Genomic DNA, 13669 nt, shown 5'->3' with positions numbered 1-13669 from the left:
AATAAACATTTGAATGCATCAGTCTGTGTGCAATGAATAAATATAATGTACAAGTTACACCTTTTGAATGCAATTACTGAAATAAATCAAGTTTTTCAAAATATTCTAATTTACTGGCTTTTACCTGTATACTATCCTCTGGACCCCCTGTCAAAAGCTTCTTCTAGCTTATTTGGGGGACCCTTTCACGTACCAACATCTTTAAATGATGATATTTCACTACTATTGTATTTGTTATATGGTATTGTGAATAAAACTTGAAACTTGAAGTATCGGTCAGTATCGGTATCGGATCGGAAGTGCAAAAACAATATCGGTATCGGATCGGAAGTGCAAAAACCTGGATCGGGACATCCCTAGTAGGAGCTGTAATGTCCGCTGTGTAAGTCATTCAAAAGGCATAGAAATGGAAAAGGCACATCTTATTAATGCCGAAACAAGAGTAGGCCTTTAATTAGAAGATAGACTTTGATCTTGAAATACATTCATAAATCTTCTCGTATATTCTTTTTTCTAGCAACTCTAACAGTATCAAGTGAGCATATTGCAATGTGTGTGTGATGAAGAGCCAGAGGAAACACAAGACAGAGACATGAAAACAGCCTTGCAGCTGAACACACAAACAACAGCAGCTTCCCTTCATCGATCCAGCGTGTCCTTAATGCCTCGCTCTGGCCAGATGTGCCTACAAAGAGACACCGGGAGAGGACAGGAAACACGTTCCCCCCCCCCCCAGAGGCGTCAACCCGACACTGCCAGTCCAAACAGGCCCGAAATACTTTGAAAAACTCTGCTTTAAAAAGAATAATCTGTGGCATGGAGGAAAGCTGCAGTCAGCAGGTAAGCATCATTCATTGTTCAGAGGAGGGGAAAAGAAGACGGAAAGCAGAGCGAGGCGATGCACCTCGTCTCTAAACGTCGATGAGGTCGTCGCCGCTCTCGTCGCTCTCCACTGTCAGCTGGCGGGTCCACCACTTCTTCACCTCTGAACCCGAGGAAGCCTCGCCGTTGACGGGGTTCATTTTGCACACGATGGACTTGACACTGGTGCGACCTGACGACACAAACACATGCTGTATGATTATGTACGTGCTAGGCTTGTACACTACACCGGTATTAGTATAGTACCGCCATACTAATCAATCATATTCCGTACTATACCGCATACTTGCCAACCCTCCGAAATTCAGGCGGAGCTGGAGGCCACGCCCCCCTCCAGCTCCATGCGGACCTGAGTGACGTGTTGACAGCCTGTTCACACGTCCGATTTCCCACAATATAAACAGCTAATGATCGAGGGCGAGTTCTTGGTTGTGAAGGGTGAAGGTTAGGGGTAGGGTTAGGCATAAAGAAAGAGAGTTGATTAGGGTTAGGGTTAGAGGGTTAGGGTTGGGGTTAGGGTTAAGGGTTAGGGTTGGTGTTGGGGTTAAAGTTAAGGTCAGCGTTAGGGTTAGGCATAAAGAAAAAGATTTGGTTAGGGTTAGGGTAAGGCATAAAGAAAGAGAGTTGGTTAGGGTTAGGGCTAGGGTTTAGGGTTAGAGGGTTAGGGTTGGGGTTGGGGTTAGGGTTAAGGTTAGGGTTAGGCATAAAGAAAGAGAGTTGGTTAGGTTAGGGCTCAAGGGTTGGGGTTAGAGGGTTAGGGGTTAGGGTTGGGGTTAAGGTTAAGGTGAGGGTTAGGGTTAGGCATAAAGAAAAACATTTGGTTAGGGTTAGGGTTAGGGATAAAGAAAGAGAGTTGGTTAGGGTTAGGGCTAGGGTTTAGGGTTAGGGTTGCGGTTGGGGTTAGGGTGAAGGTTAGGGGTAGGGTTAGGCATAAAGAAAGAGAGTTGATTAGGGTTAGGGTTAGAGGGTTAGGGTTGGGGTTGGGGTTAGGGTTGGGGTTAAGGTTAAGGTCAGGGTTAGGGTTAGGCATAAAGAAAAACATTTGGTTAGGGTTAGGGTTAGGGATAAAGAAAGAGAGTTGGTTAGGGTTAGGGCTAGGCATAAAGAAAGAGAGTTGATTAGGGTTAGGGTTAAAGGGTTAGGGTTGGGGTTGGGGTTAGGGTTGGGGTTAAGGTTAAGGTCAGGGTTAGGGTTAGGCATAAAGAAAAACATTTGGTTAGGGTTAGGGTTAGGGATAAAGAAAGAGAGTTGGTTAGGGTTAGGGCTAGGGTTTAGGGTTAGGGTTGGGGTTGGGGTTAGGGTGAAGGTTAGGGGTAGGGTTAGGCATAAAGAAAAAGAGTTGGTTAGGGTTAGGGTTAGGCATAAAGAAAGAGAGTTGATTAGGGTTAGGGTTAGAGGGTTAGGGTTGGGGTTGGGGTTAGGGTTGGGGTTAGGGTTAAGGTTAAGGTTAAGGTTAGGGTTAGTGTTAGGCATAAAGAAAAATAGTTGGTTAAGTTTGGGGTTAGGGTTAGGCATAAAGAAAGAGGGTTGGTTAGGGCTAGGGTTTAGGGTTAGGGTTAGAGGGTAAGGGTTAGGGTTGGAGTTGGGGTTGGGGTTAGGGTTGGGGTTGGGGTTAGGGTTAGGATTAGGGTTAGGCATAAAGAAAAAGGGTTGGTTAGGGTTAGGGTTAGGCATAAAGAAAGAGAGTTGATTAGGGTTAGGGTTAGAGGGTTAGGGTTGGGGTTAGGGTTAGGGTTAAGGGTTAGGGTTGGTGTTGGGGTTAAAGTTAAGGTCTTAGGGCTAGGGTTTAGGGTTAGAGGGTTGGGGTTAGGGTTAAGGTTAGGGTTAGGGTTAGGCATAAAGAAAGAGCGTTGGTTAGGTTAGGGCTCAATTTTATGTTTAGGGTTAGGGTTGGGGTTAGAGGGTTAGAGGGTTAGGGGTTAGGGTTGGGGTTAAGGTTAAGGTCAGGGTTAGGGTTAGGCATAAAGAAAAACATTTGGTTAGGGTTAGGGTTAGGGATAAAGAAAGAGAGTTGGTTAGGGTTAGGGCTAGGGTTTAGGGTTAGGGTTGGGGTTGGGGTTAGGGTGAAGGTTAGGGGTAGGGTTAGGCATAAAGAAAAAGAGTTGGTTAGGGTTAGGGTTAGGCATAAAGAAAGAGAGTTGATTAGGGTTAGGGTTAGAGGGTTAGGGTTGGGGTTGGGGTTAGGGTTGGGGTTAGGGTTAAGGTTAAGGTTAGGGTTAGTGTTAGGCATAAAGAAAAATAGTTGGTTAAGTTTGGGGTTAGGGTTAGGCATAAAGAAAGATGGTTGGTTAGGTTAGGGCTCAATTTTATGTTTAGGGTTAGGGTTGGGGTTAGAGGGTTAGAGGGTTAGGGTTGGGGTTAAGGTTAAGGTCAGGGTTAGGGTTAGGCATAAAGAAAAACATTTGGTTAGGGTTAGGGTTAGGGATAAAGAAAGAGAGTTGGTTAGGGGTAGGGCTAGGGTTTAGTGTTAGGGTTGGGGTTGGGGTTAGGGTGAAGGTTAGGGGTAGGGTTAGGCATAAAGAAAAAGAGTTGGTTAGGGTTAGGGTTAGGCATAAAGAAAGAGAGTTGATTAGGGTTAGGGTTAGAGGGTTAGGGTTGGGGTTGGGGTTAGGGTTAAGGTTAGGGTTAGGGTTAGGCATAAAGAAAAATAGTTGGTTAAGTTTGGGGTTAGGGTTAGGCATAAAGAAAGAGGGTTGGTTAGGGTTAGGGTAAGGCATAAAGAAAGAGAGTTGGTTAGGGTTAGGGCTAGGGTTTAGGGTTAGAGGGTTAGGGTTGGGGTTGGGGTTAGGGTTAAGGTTAGGGTTAGGGTTAGGCATAAAGAAAGAGAGTTGGTTAGGTTAGGGCTCAATTTTATGTTTAGGGTTAGGGTTGGGGTTAGAGGGTTAGGGGTTAGGGTTGGGGTTAAGGTTAAGGTCAGGGTTAGGGTTAGGCATAAAGAAAAACATTTGGTTAGGGTTAGGGTTAGGGATAAAGAAAGAGAGTTGGTTAGGGTTAGGGCTAGGGTTTAGGGTTAGGGTTGGGGTTGGGGTTAGGGTGAAGGTTAGGGGTAGGGTTAGGCATAAAGAAAAAGAGTTGGTTAGGGTTAGGGTTAGGCATAAAGAAAGAGAGTTGATTAGGGTTAGGGTTAGAGGGTTAGGGTTGGGGTTGGGGTTAGGGTTGGGGTTAGGGTTAAGGTTAAGGTTAAGGTTAGGGTTAGTGTTAGGCATAAAGAAAAATAGTTGGTTAAGTTTGGGGTTAGGGTTAGGCATAAAGAAAGAGGGTTGGTTAGGTTAGGGCTCAATTTTATGTTTAGGGTTAGGGTTGGGGTTAGAGGGTTAGGGGTTAGGGTTGGGGTTAAGGTTAAGGTCAGGGTTAGGGTTAGGCATAAAGAAAAACATTTGGTTAGGGTTACGGATAAAGAAAGAGAGTTGGTTAGGGTTAGGGCTAGGGTTTAGTGTTAGGGTTGGGGTTGGGGTTAGGGTGAAGGTTAGGGGTAGGGTTAGGCATAAAGAAAAAGAGTTGGTTAGGGTTAGGGTTAGGCATAAAGAAAGAGTGTTGATTAGGGTTAGGGTTAGAGGGTTAGGGTTGGGGTTGGGGTTAGGGTTAAGGTTAAGGTTAAGGTTAGGGTTAGGGTTAGTCATAAAGAAAAATAGTTGGTTAAGTTTGGGGTTAGGGTTAGGCATAAAGAAAGAGGGTTGGTTAGGTTAGGGCTCAATTTTATGTTTAGGGTTAGGGTTGGGGTTAGAGGGTTAGAGGGTTAGGGGTTAGGGTTGGGGTTAAGGTTAAGGTCAGGGTTAGGGTTAGGCATAAAGAAAAAGGGTTGGTTAGGGTTAGGCATAAAGAAAGAGAGTTGATTAGGGTTAGGGTTAGAGGGTTAGGGTTAAGGGTTAGGGTTGGTGTTGGGGTTAAATTTAAGGTCAGCGTTAGGGTTAGGCATAAAGAAAAAGATTTGGTTACGGTTAGGGTAAGGCATAAAGAAAGAGAGTTGGTTAGGGTTAGGGCTAGGGTTTAGGGTTAGAGGGTTAGGCTTGGGGTTGGGGTTAGGGTTAAGGTTAGGGTTAGGGTTAGGCATAAAGAAAGAGAGTTGGTTAGGTTAGGGCTCAATTTTATGTTTAGGGTTAGGGTTGGGGTTAGAGGGTTAGGGGTTAGGGTTGGGGTTAAGGTCAGGGTTAGGGTTAGGCATAAAGAAAAACATTTGGTTAGGGTTAGGGATAAAGAAAGAGAGTTGGTTAGGGTTAGGGCTAGGGTTTAGGGTTAGGGTTGGGGTTGGGGTTAGGGTGAAGGTTAGGGGTAGGGTTAGGCATAAAGAAAAAGAGTTGGTTAGGGTTAGGGTTAGGCATAAAGAAAGAGAGTTGATTAGGGTTAGGGTTAGAGGGTTAAGGTGGGGTTGGGGTTAGGGTTGGGGTTAGGGTTAAGGTTAAAGTTAGGGTTAGGGTTAGGCATAAAGAAAAATAGTTGGTTAAGTTTGGGGTTAGGGTTAGGCATAAAGAAAGAGGGTTGGTTAGGGTTAGGGCTAGGGTTTAGGGTTAGGGTTAGAAGGGTAAGGGTTAGGGTTAGAGTTGGGGTTAGGGTTGGGGTTGGGGTTGGGGTTAGGGTTAGGGTTAGGCATAAAGAAAAAGATTTGGTTAGGGTTAGGGTAAGGCATAAAGAAAGAGAGTTGGTTAGGGTTAGGGTTGGGGTTAGGGTTAAGGTTAGGGTTAAGGTTAGGCATAAAGAAAGAGAGTTGGTTAGGTTAGGGCTCACTTTTATGTTTAGGGTTAGGGTTGGGGTTAGAGGGTTAGGGGTTAGGGTTGGGGTTAAGGTTAAGGTCAGGGTTAGGCATAAAGAAAAACATTTGGTTAGGGTTAGGGTTAGGGATAAAGAAAGAGGGTTGGTTAGGGTTAGGGCTAGGGTTTAGGGTTAGGGTTGGGGTTGGGGTTAGGGTGAAAGTTAGGAGTAGGGTTAGGCATAAAGAAAAAGGGTTGGTTAGGGTTAGGGTTAGGCATAAAGAAAGAGAGTTGATTAGGGTTAGGGTTAGAGGGTTATGGTTGGGGTTGGGGTTAGGGTTAAGGTTAAGGTTAAGGTTAGGGTTAGTGTTAGGCATAAAGAAAAATAGTTGGTTAAGTTTGGGGTTAGGGTTAGGCATAAAGAAAGAGTGTTGGTTAGGGTTAGGGCTAGGGTTTAGGGTTAGGGTTAGAGGGTAAGGGTTAGGGTTAGAGTTGGGGTTGGGGTTAGGGTTAGGGTTAGGGTTAAGGTTAGGATTAGGGTTAGGCATAAAGAAAAAGATTTGGTTAGGGTTAGGGTAAGGCATAAAGAAAGAGAGTTGGTTAGGGTTAGGGTTTAGGGTTAGAGGGTTAGGGTTGGGGTTGGGGTTAGGGTTAAGGTTAGGGTTAGGGTTAGGCATAAAGAAAGAGAGTTGGTTAGGTTAGGGCTCAATTTTATGTTTAGGGTTAGGGTTGGGGTTAGAGGGTTAGGGGTTAAGGTTAAGGTCAGGGTTAGGGTTAGGCATAAAGAAAAACATTTGGTTAGGGTTAGGGTTAGGGATAAAGAAAGGGAGTTGGTTAGGGTTAGGGCTAGGGTTTAGGGTTAGGGTTGGGGTTAGGGTGAAGGTTAGGGGTAGGGTTAGGCATAAAGAAAAAGAGTTGGTTAGAGTTAGGGTTAGGCATAAAGAAAGAGAGTTGATTAGGGTTAGGGTTAGAGGATTAGGGTTGGGGTTGGGGTTAGGGTTAAGGTTAAGGTTAAGGTTAGGGTTAGTGTTAGGCCTAAAGAAAAATAGTTGGTTAAGTTTGGGGTTAGGGTTAGGCATAAAGAAAGAGGGTTGGTTAGGGTTAGGGCTAGGGTTTAGGGTTAGGGTTAGAGGGTAAGGGTTAGGGTTAGAGTTGGGGTTGGGGTTAGGGTTGGGGTTGGGGTTAGGGTTAGGGTTAAGGTTAGGATTAGGGTTAGGCATAAAGAAAAAGATTTGGTTAGGGTTAGGGTAAGGCATAAAGAAAGAGAGTTGGTTAGGTTAGGGCTCACTTTTATGTTTAGGGTTAGGGTTGGGGTTAGAGGGTTAGGGGTTAGGGTTGGGGTTAAGGTTAAGGTCAGGGTTAGGCATAAAGAAAAACATTTGGTTAGGGTTAGGGTTAGGGATAAAGAAAGAGGGTTGGTTAGGGTTAGGGCTAGGGTTTAGGGTTAGGGTTGGGGTTGGGGTTAGGGTGAAAGTTAGGAGTAGGGTTAGGCATAAAGAAAAAGGGTTGGTTAGGGTTAGGGTTAGGCATAAAGAAAGAGAGTTGATTAGGGTTAGGGTTAGAGGGTTATGGTTGGGGTTGGGGTTAGGGTTAAGGTTAAGGTTAAGGTTAGGGTTAGTGTTAGGCATAAAGAAAAATAGTTGGTTAAGTTTGGGGTTAGGGTTAGGCATAAAGAAAGAGTGTTGGTTAGGGTTAGGGCTAGGGTTTAGGGTTAGGGTTAGAGGGTAAGGGTTAGGGTTAGAGTTGGGGTTGGGGTTAGGGTTAGGGTTAGGGTTAAGGTTAGGATTAGGGTTAGGCATAAAGAAAAAGATTTGGTTAGGGTTAGGGTAAGGCATAAAGAAAGAGAGTTGGTTAGGGTTAGGGTTTAGGGTTAGAGGGTTAGGGTTGGGGTTGGGGTTAGGGTTAAGGTTAGGGTTAGGGTTAGGCATAAAGAAAGAGAGTTGGTTAGGTTAGGGCTCAATTTTATGTTTAGGGTTAGGGTTGGGGTTAGGGTGAAGGTTAGGGGTAGGGTTAGGCATAAAGAAAAAGAGTTGGTTAGAGTTAGGGTTAGGCATAAAGAAAGAGAGTTGATTAGGGTTAGGGTTAGAGGATTAGGGTTGGGGTTGGGGTTAGGGTTAAGGTTAAGGTTAAGGTTAGGGTTAGTGTTAGGCCTAAAGAAAAATAGTTGGTTAAGTTTGGGGTTAGGGTTAGGCATAAAGAAAGAGGGTTGGTTAGGGTTAGGGCTAGGGTTTAGGGTTAGGGTTAGGGTTAGAGGGTAAGGGTAAGGGTTAGAGTTGGGGTTGGGGTTAGGGTTGGGGTTGGGGTTAGGGTTAGGGTTAAGGTTAGGATTAGGGTTAGGCATAAAGAAAAAGATTTGGTTAGGGTTAGGGTAAGGCATAAAGAAAGAGAGTTGGTTAGGGTTAGGGCTAGGGTTTAGGGTTAGAGGGTTAGGGTTGGGGTTGGGGTTAGGGTTAAGGTTAGGGTTAGGGTTAGGCATAAAGAAAGAGAGTTGGTTAGGTTAGGGCTCAATTTTATGTTTAGGGTTAGGGTTGGGGTTAGAGGGTTAGAGGGTTAGGGGTTAGGGTTGGGGTTAAGGTTAGGGTTAGGGTTAGGCATAAAGAAAAACATTTGGTTAGGGTTAGGGATAAAGAAAGAGAGTTGGTTAGGGTTAGGGCTAGGGTTTAGGGTTAGGGTTGCGGTTGGGGTTAGGGTGAAGGTTAGAGGTAGGGTTAGGCATAAAGAAAAAGAGTTGGTTAGGGTTAGGCATAAAGAAAGAGTTGATTAGGGTTAGGGTTAGAGGGTTAGGGTTGGGGTTGGGGTTAGGGTTGGGGTTAGGGTTAAGGTTAAGGTTAAGGTTAGGGTTAGTGTTAGGCATAAAGAAAAATAGTTGGTTAAGTTTGGGGTTAGGGTTAGGCATAAAGAAAGAGGGTTGGTTAGGTTAGGGCTCAATTTTATGTTTAGGGTTAGGGTTGGGGTTAGAGGGTTAGAGGGTTAGAGGGTTAGGGGTTAGGGTTGGGGTTAAGGTTAAGGTCAGGGTTAGGGTTAGGCATAAAGAAAAACATTTGGTTAGGGTTAGGGATAAAGAAAGAGAGTTGGTTAGGGTTAGGGCTCGGGTTTAGGGTTAGGGTTAGAGTTGGGGTTAGGGTTGGGGTTGGGGTTGGGGTTAGGGTTAGGGTTAGGCATAAAGAAAAAGATTTGGTTAGGGTTAGGGTAAGGCATAAAGAAAGAGAGTTGGTTAGGGTTAGGGTTGGGGTTAGGGTTAAGGTTAGGGTTAGGGTTAGGCATAAAGAAAGAGAGTTGGTTAGGTTAGGGCTCAATTTTATGTTTAGGGTTAGGGTTGGGGTTAGAGGGTTAGGGGTTAGTGTTGGGGTTAAGGTTAAGGTCAGGGTTAGGCATAAAGAAAAACATTTGGTTAGGGTTAGGGTTAGGGATAAAGAAAGAGGGTTGGTTAGGGTTAGGGCTAGGGTTTAGGGTTAGGGTTGGGGTTGGGGTTAGGGTGAAAGTTAGGAGTAGGGTTAGGCATAAAGAAAAAGGGTTGGTTAGGGTTAGGGTTAGGCATAAAGAAAGAGAGTTGATTAGGGTTAGGGTTAGAGGGTTATGGTTGGGGTTGGGGTTAGGGTTAAGGTTAAGGTTAAGGTTAGGGTTAGTGTTAGGCATAAAGAAAAATAGTTGGTTAAGTTTGGGGTTAGGGTTAGGCATAAAGAAAGAGTGTTGGTTAGGGTTAGGGCTAGGGTTTAGGGTTAGGGTTAGAGGGTAAGGGTTAGGGTTAGAGTTGGGGTTGGGGTTAGGGTTAGGGTTAGGGTTAAGGTTAGGATTAGGGTTAGGCATAAAGAAAAAGATTTGGTTAGGGTTAGGGTAAGGCATAAAGAAAGAGAGTTGGTTAGGGTTAGGGTTTAGGGTTAGAGGGTTAGGGTTGGGGTTGGGGTTAGGGTTAAGGTTAGGGTTAGGGTTAGGCATAAAGAAAGAGAGTTGGTTAGGTTAGGGCTCAATTTTATGTTTAGGGTTAGGGTTGGGGTTAGAGGGTTAGAGGGTTAGGGGTTAAGGTTAAGGTCAGGGTTAGGGTTAGGCATAAAGAAAAACATTTGGTTAGGGTTAGGGTTAGGGATAAAGAAAGGGAGTTGGTTAGGGTTAGGGCTAGGGTTTAGGGTTAGGGTTGGGGTTAGGGTGAAGGTTAGGGGTAGGGTTAGGCATAAAGAAAAAGAGTTGGTTAGAGTTAGGGTTAGGCATAAAGAAAGAGAGTTGATTAGGGTTAGGGTTAGAGGATTAGGGTTGGGGTTGGGGTTAGGGTTAAGGTTAAGGTTAAGGTTAGGGTTAGTGTTAGGCCTAAAGAAAAATAGTTGGTTAAGTTTGGGGTTAGGGTTAGGCATAAAGAAAGAGGGTTGGTTAGGGTTAGGGCTAGGGTTTAGGGTTAGGGTTAGAGGGTAAGGGTTAGGGTTAGAGTTGGGGTTGGGGTTAGGGTTGGGGTTGGGGTTAGGGTTAGGGTTAAGGTTAGGATTAGGGTTAGGCATAAAGAAAAAGATTTGGTTAGGGTTAGGGTAAGGCATAAAGAAAGAGAGTTGGTTAGGGTTAGGGCTAGGGTTTAGGGTTAGAGGGTTAGGGTTGGGGTTGGGGTTAGGGTTAAGGTTAGGGTTAGGGTTAGGCATAAAGAAAGAGAGTTGGTTAGGTTAGGGCTCAATTTTATGTTTAGGGTTGGGGTTAGAGGGTTAGAGGGTTAGGGGTTAGGGTTGGGGTTAAGGTTAGGGTTAGGGTTAGGCATAAAGAAAAACATTTGGTTAGGGTTAGGGATAAAGAAAGAGAGTTGGTTAGGGTTAGGGCTAGGGTTTAGGGTTAGGGTTGCGGTTGGGGTTAGGGTGAAGGTTAGAGGTAGGGTTAGGCATAAAGAAAAAGAGTTGGTTAGGGTTAGGCATAAAGAAAGAGTTGATTAGGGTTAGGGTTAGAGGGTTAGGGTTGGGGTTGGGGTTAGGGTTGGGGTTAGGGTTAAGGTTAAGGTTAAGGTTAGGGTTAGTGTTAGGCATAAAGAAAAATAGTTGGTTAAGTTTGGGGTTAGGGTTAGGCATAAAGAAAGAGGGTTGGTTAGGTTAGGGCTCAATTTTATGTTTAGGGTTAGGGTTGGGGTTAGAGGGTTAGAGGGTTAGAGGGTTAGGGGTTAGGGTTGGGGTTAAGGTTAAGGTCAGGGTTAGGGTTAGGCATAAAGAAAAACATTTGGTTAGGGTTAGGGATAAAGAAAGAGAGTTGGTTAGGGTTAGGGCTAGGGTTTAGTGTTAGGGTTGGGGTTGGGGTTAGGGTGAAGGTTAGGGGTAGGGTTAGGCATAAAGAAAAAGAGTTGGTTAGGGTTAGGGTTAGGGTTAGGCATAAAGAAAGAGAGTTGATTAGGGTTAGGGTTAGACGGTTAGGGTTGGGGTTGGGGTTAGGGTTGGGGTTAGGGTTAAGGTTAGGGTTAGTGTTAGGCATAAAGAAAAATAGTTGGTTAAGTTTGGGGTTAGGGTTAGGCATAAAGTAAGAGGGTTGGTTAGGGTTAGGGTAAGGCATAAAGAAAGAGAGTTGGTTAGGGTTAGGGCTAGGGTTTGGGGTTAGAGGGTTAGGGTTGGGGTTGGGGTTAGGGTTAAGGTTAGGGTTAGGGTTAGGCATAAAGAAAGAGAGTTGGTTAGGTTAGGGCTCAATTTTATGTTTAGGGTTAGGGTTGGGGTTAGAGGGTTAGAGGGTTAGGGGTTAGGGTTGGGGTTAAGGTTAAGGTCAGGGTTAGGGTTAGGCATAAAGAAAAACATTTGGTTAGGGTTAGGGTTAGGGATAAAGAAAGAGAGTTGGTTAGGGTTAGGGCTCGGGTTTAGGGTTAGGGTTGGGGTTGGGGTTAGGGTGAAGGTTAGGGGTAGGGTTAGGCATAAAGAAAAAGAGTTGGTTAGGGTTAGGCATAAAGAAAGAGAGTTGATTAGGGTTAGGGCTAGAGGGTTAGGGTTGGGGTTGGGGTTAGGGTTGGGGTTAGGGTTAAGGTTAAGGTTAAGGTTAGGGTTAGGCATAAAGAAAAATAGTTGGTTAAGTTTGGGGTTAGGCATAAAGAAAGAGGGTTGGTTAGGTTAGGGCTCAATTTTATGTTTAGGGTTAGGGTTGGGGTTAGAGGGTTAGGGGTTAGGGTTGGGGTTAAGGTCAGGGTTAGGGTTAGGCATAAAGAAAAACATTTGGTTAGGGTTAGGGATAAAGAAAGAGAGTTGGTTAGGGTTAGGGCTAGGGTCTAGGGTTAGGGTTGGGGTTGGGGTTAGGGTGAAGGTTAGGGGTAGGGTTAGGCATAAAGAAAAAGAGTTGGTTAGGGTTAGGGTTAGGCATAAAGAAAGAGAGTTGATTAGGGTTAGGGTTAGAGGGTTAGGGTTGGGGTTGGGGTTAGGGTTAAGGTTAAGGTTAAGGTTAGGCATAAAGAAAAATAGTTGGTTAAGTTTGGGGTTAGGGTTAGGCATAAAGAAAGATGGTTGGTTAGGGTTAGGGCTAGGGTTTAGGGTTAGGGTTAGGGGGTAAGGGTTAGGGTTAGAGTTGGGGTTGGGGTTAGGGTTGGGGTTGGGGTTAGGGCTAGGGTTAAGGTTAGAATTAGGGTTAGGCATAAAGAAAAAGAGTTGGTTAGGGTTAGGGCTAGCGTTGGGGGTGGGGTTAGGGTTAGGCATAAAGAAAAAGTGTTGGTTAGGGTTAGGGTTGGGGGTGGGGTTAGGGTTAGACATAAAGAAAGAGAGTTGGTTGGGGTTAGGGCTAGGGTTTAGGTTAGATGGTTAGGGTTAGGGGTTAGGTTTGGGGTTAGGGCTAGGGTTGGGGTTAGGGTTAGTGTTTTACTTGTTTTAAGTGTTTTGGTCCTAAATGATCTCAGTAAGATATTACAGCTTGTTGCTGAGATTTGATGACCTATATTGAGTAAAACATGCTTGAAACTAGAATATCAAGTGTTGCAAAGCTGTGTCATCAACACTCACAAGTATAAAACTACTTTTTTAAAGTCATCATTTCTTATTTCAAGCATGAAGAAAACAAAATCATGATTATGACACAATTGTGTCTCATAATTAAAACAGATGATATTTTCAATGAAACAATAGAAAATAGGTACTCATATAGTAGTACAGTTGGCACAGAACAGTAAACTGACAGTTAATATTTAAACATTTAACATTTCTAACAATTTTGAACAGAAATAGTTCATGCACATTCAGATAAATTCTTCAAAATTACAATTAAAAACATGTTGGCCGGGGGCCGGGCTGTATATATGCGCACTAATTGACTAAAAGAGCACGCACTTGGTGCGATTATGTCACGTTATCCATGGAAAAATGCATTTTTAGACAATGTGATTTGCCTGAGCGGCTAGGAGACCCCGAGAGTAACAAGCGCTTGCCTTGTTGCCTTTCCATTAAGAACAATAAATTAGTTTTTAGTATAAGTTTGATGGTTTCAAGAAATGTAATGCCGAGCGCTAGAGATGCGCGATTTGCGGACACAACCGCGGGGCGCGGGTCGGGCGGTTGAAATAAAAAAAAAATTGATTTTATCCGCGGGTCGGGTCGGGCGGTTGAAATAAAATAAAAAATTAGATTTTAAATAGATTCAGGCGGGTGGCAGTTAAACCAATTCGGAAATATATATACCGTATTTTCCGCACCATAAGGCGCCCTGGGTTATAAGCCGCGCCTTCAATGAACGGCATATTTCAAAACTTTGTCCACCCATAAGCCGCTCCGTGTTGTAAGCCGCATCTAACTGCGCTAAAGGAATGTCAAAAAAACAGTCATGGAATCGTATATCAACATGGACGGAGCTGCTGAAAAAAGCCACCCGGCCTCTTCGCGTAAACTTAAACTTACCTTAACCACTCGCTCATCTTTTCTTCATCCATCCCTTCGAGTTAGCTTTTATGATGACGCCGGCTGGAAAGGTCTCTTTTGGCAAGGTCTTCCTTTTGAATATCACCATGGGTGGAAGTTTCTGGCCATTAGCATGGCAAGCTAGAACCACAGTGAAGGATGACTTCTCATTCCCTGTGGTGCGAATATTCACCGTACGTGCTCCCGTTGTATCCACAGTGCGGTTCACAGGAATATCAGTTGCTGTGAAATAGTAATCCGTGTGTGGATGGAGAGATTGCGTCTTTT

The 13669-nt window shown here is 44.5% G+C and overlaps 1 protein-coding gene across 5 annotated transcripts in view; it reads right to left on the bottom strand.

Moving 5' to 3' along the window:
- Window positions 1-422: 422 nt before the first annotated feature.
- The window catches only part of nalcn (sodium leak channel, non-selective), a 333104-nt gene continuing 319857 nt past the window's right edge, over window positions 423-13669 (bottom strand). For all 5 annotated transcript variants that reach the window (XM_061970749.2, XM_061970750.2, XM_072914538.1 and 2 more), the window contains one exon: window positions 423-1054. In XM_061970749.2, the coding sequence (XP_061826733.1) occupies window positions 912-1054 (143 nt within the window). In that variant the 3' untranslated portion in view covers window positions 423-911. The remainder of the gene's footprint in view (window positions 1055-13669) is intronic.

Source organism: Nerophis lumbriciformis, linkage group LG13, assembly GCF_033978685.3.
Source record: "Nerophis lumbriciformis linkage group LG13, RoL_Nlum_v2.1, whole genome shotgun sequence".
Classification (NCBI taxonomy): Eukaryota; Metazoa; Chordata; class Actinopteri; order Syngnathiformes; family Syngnathidae; genus Nerophis; species Nerophis lumbriciformis.
Note: the sequence above shows the minus strand (reverse complement) of the source record. Positions and strands in the feature narration are given on the sequence as shown.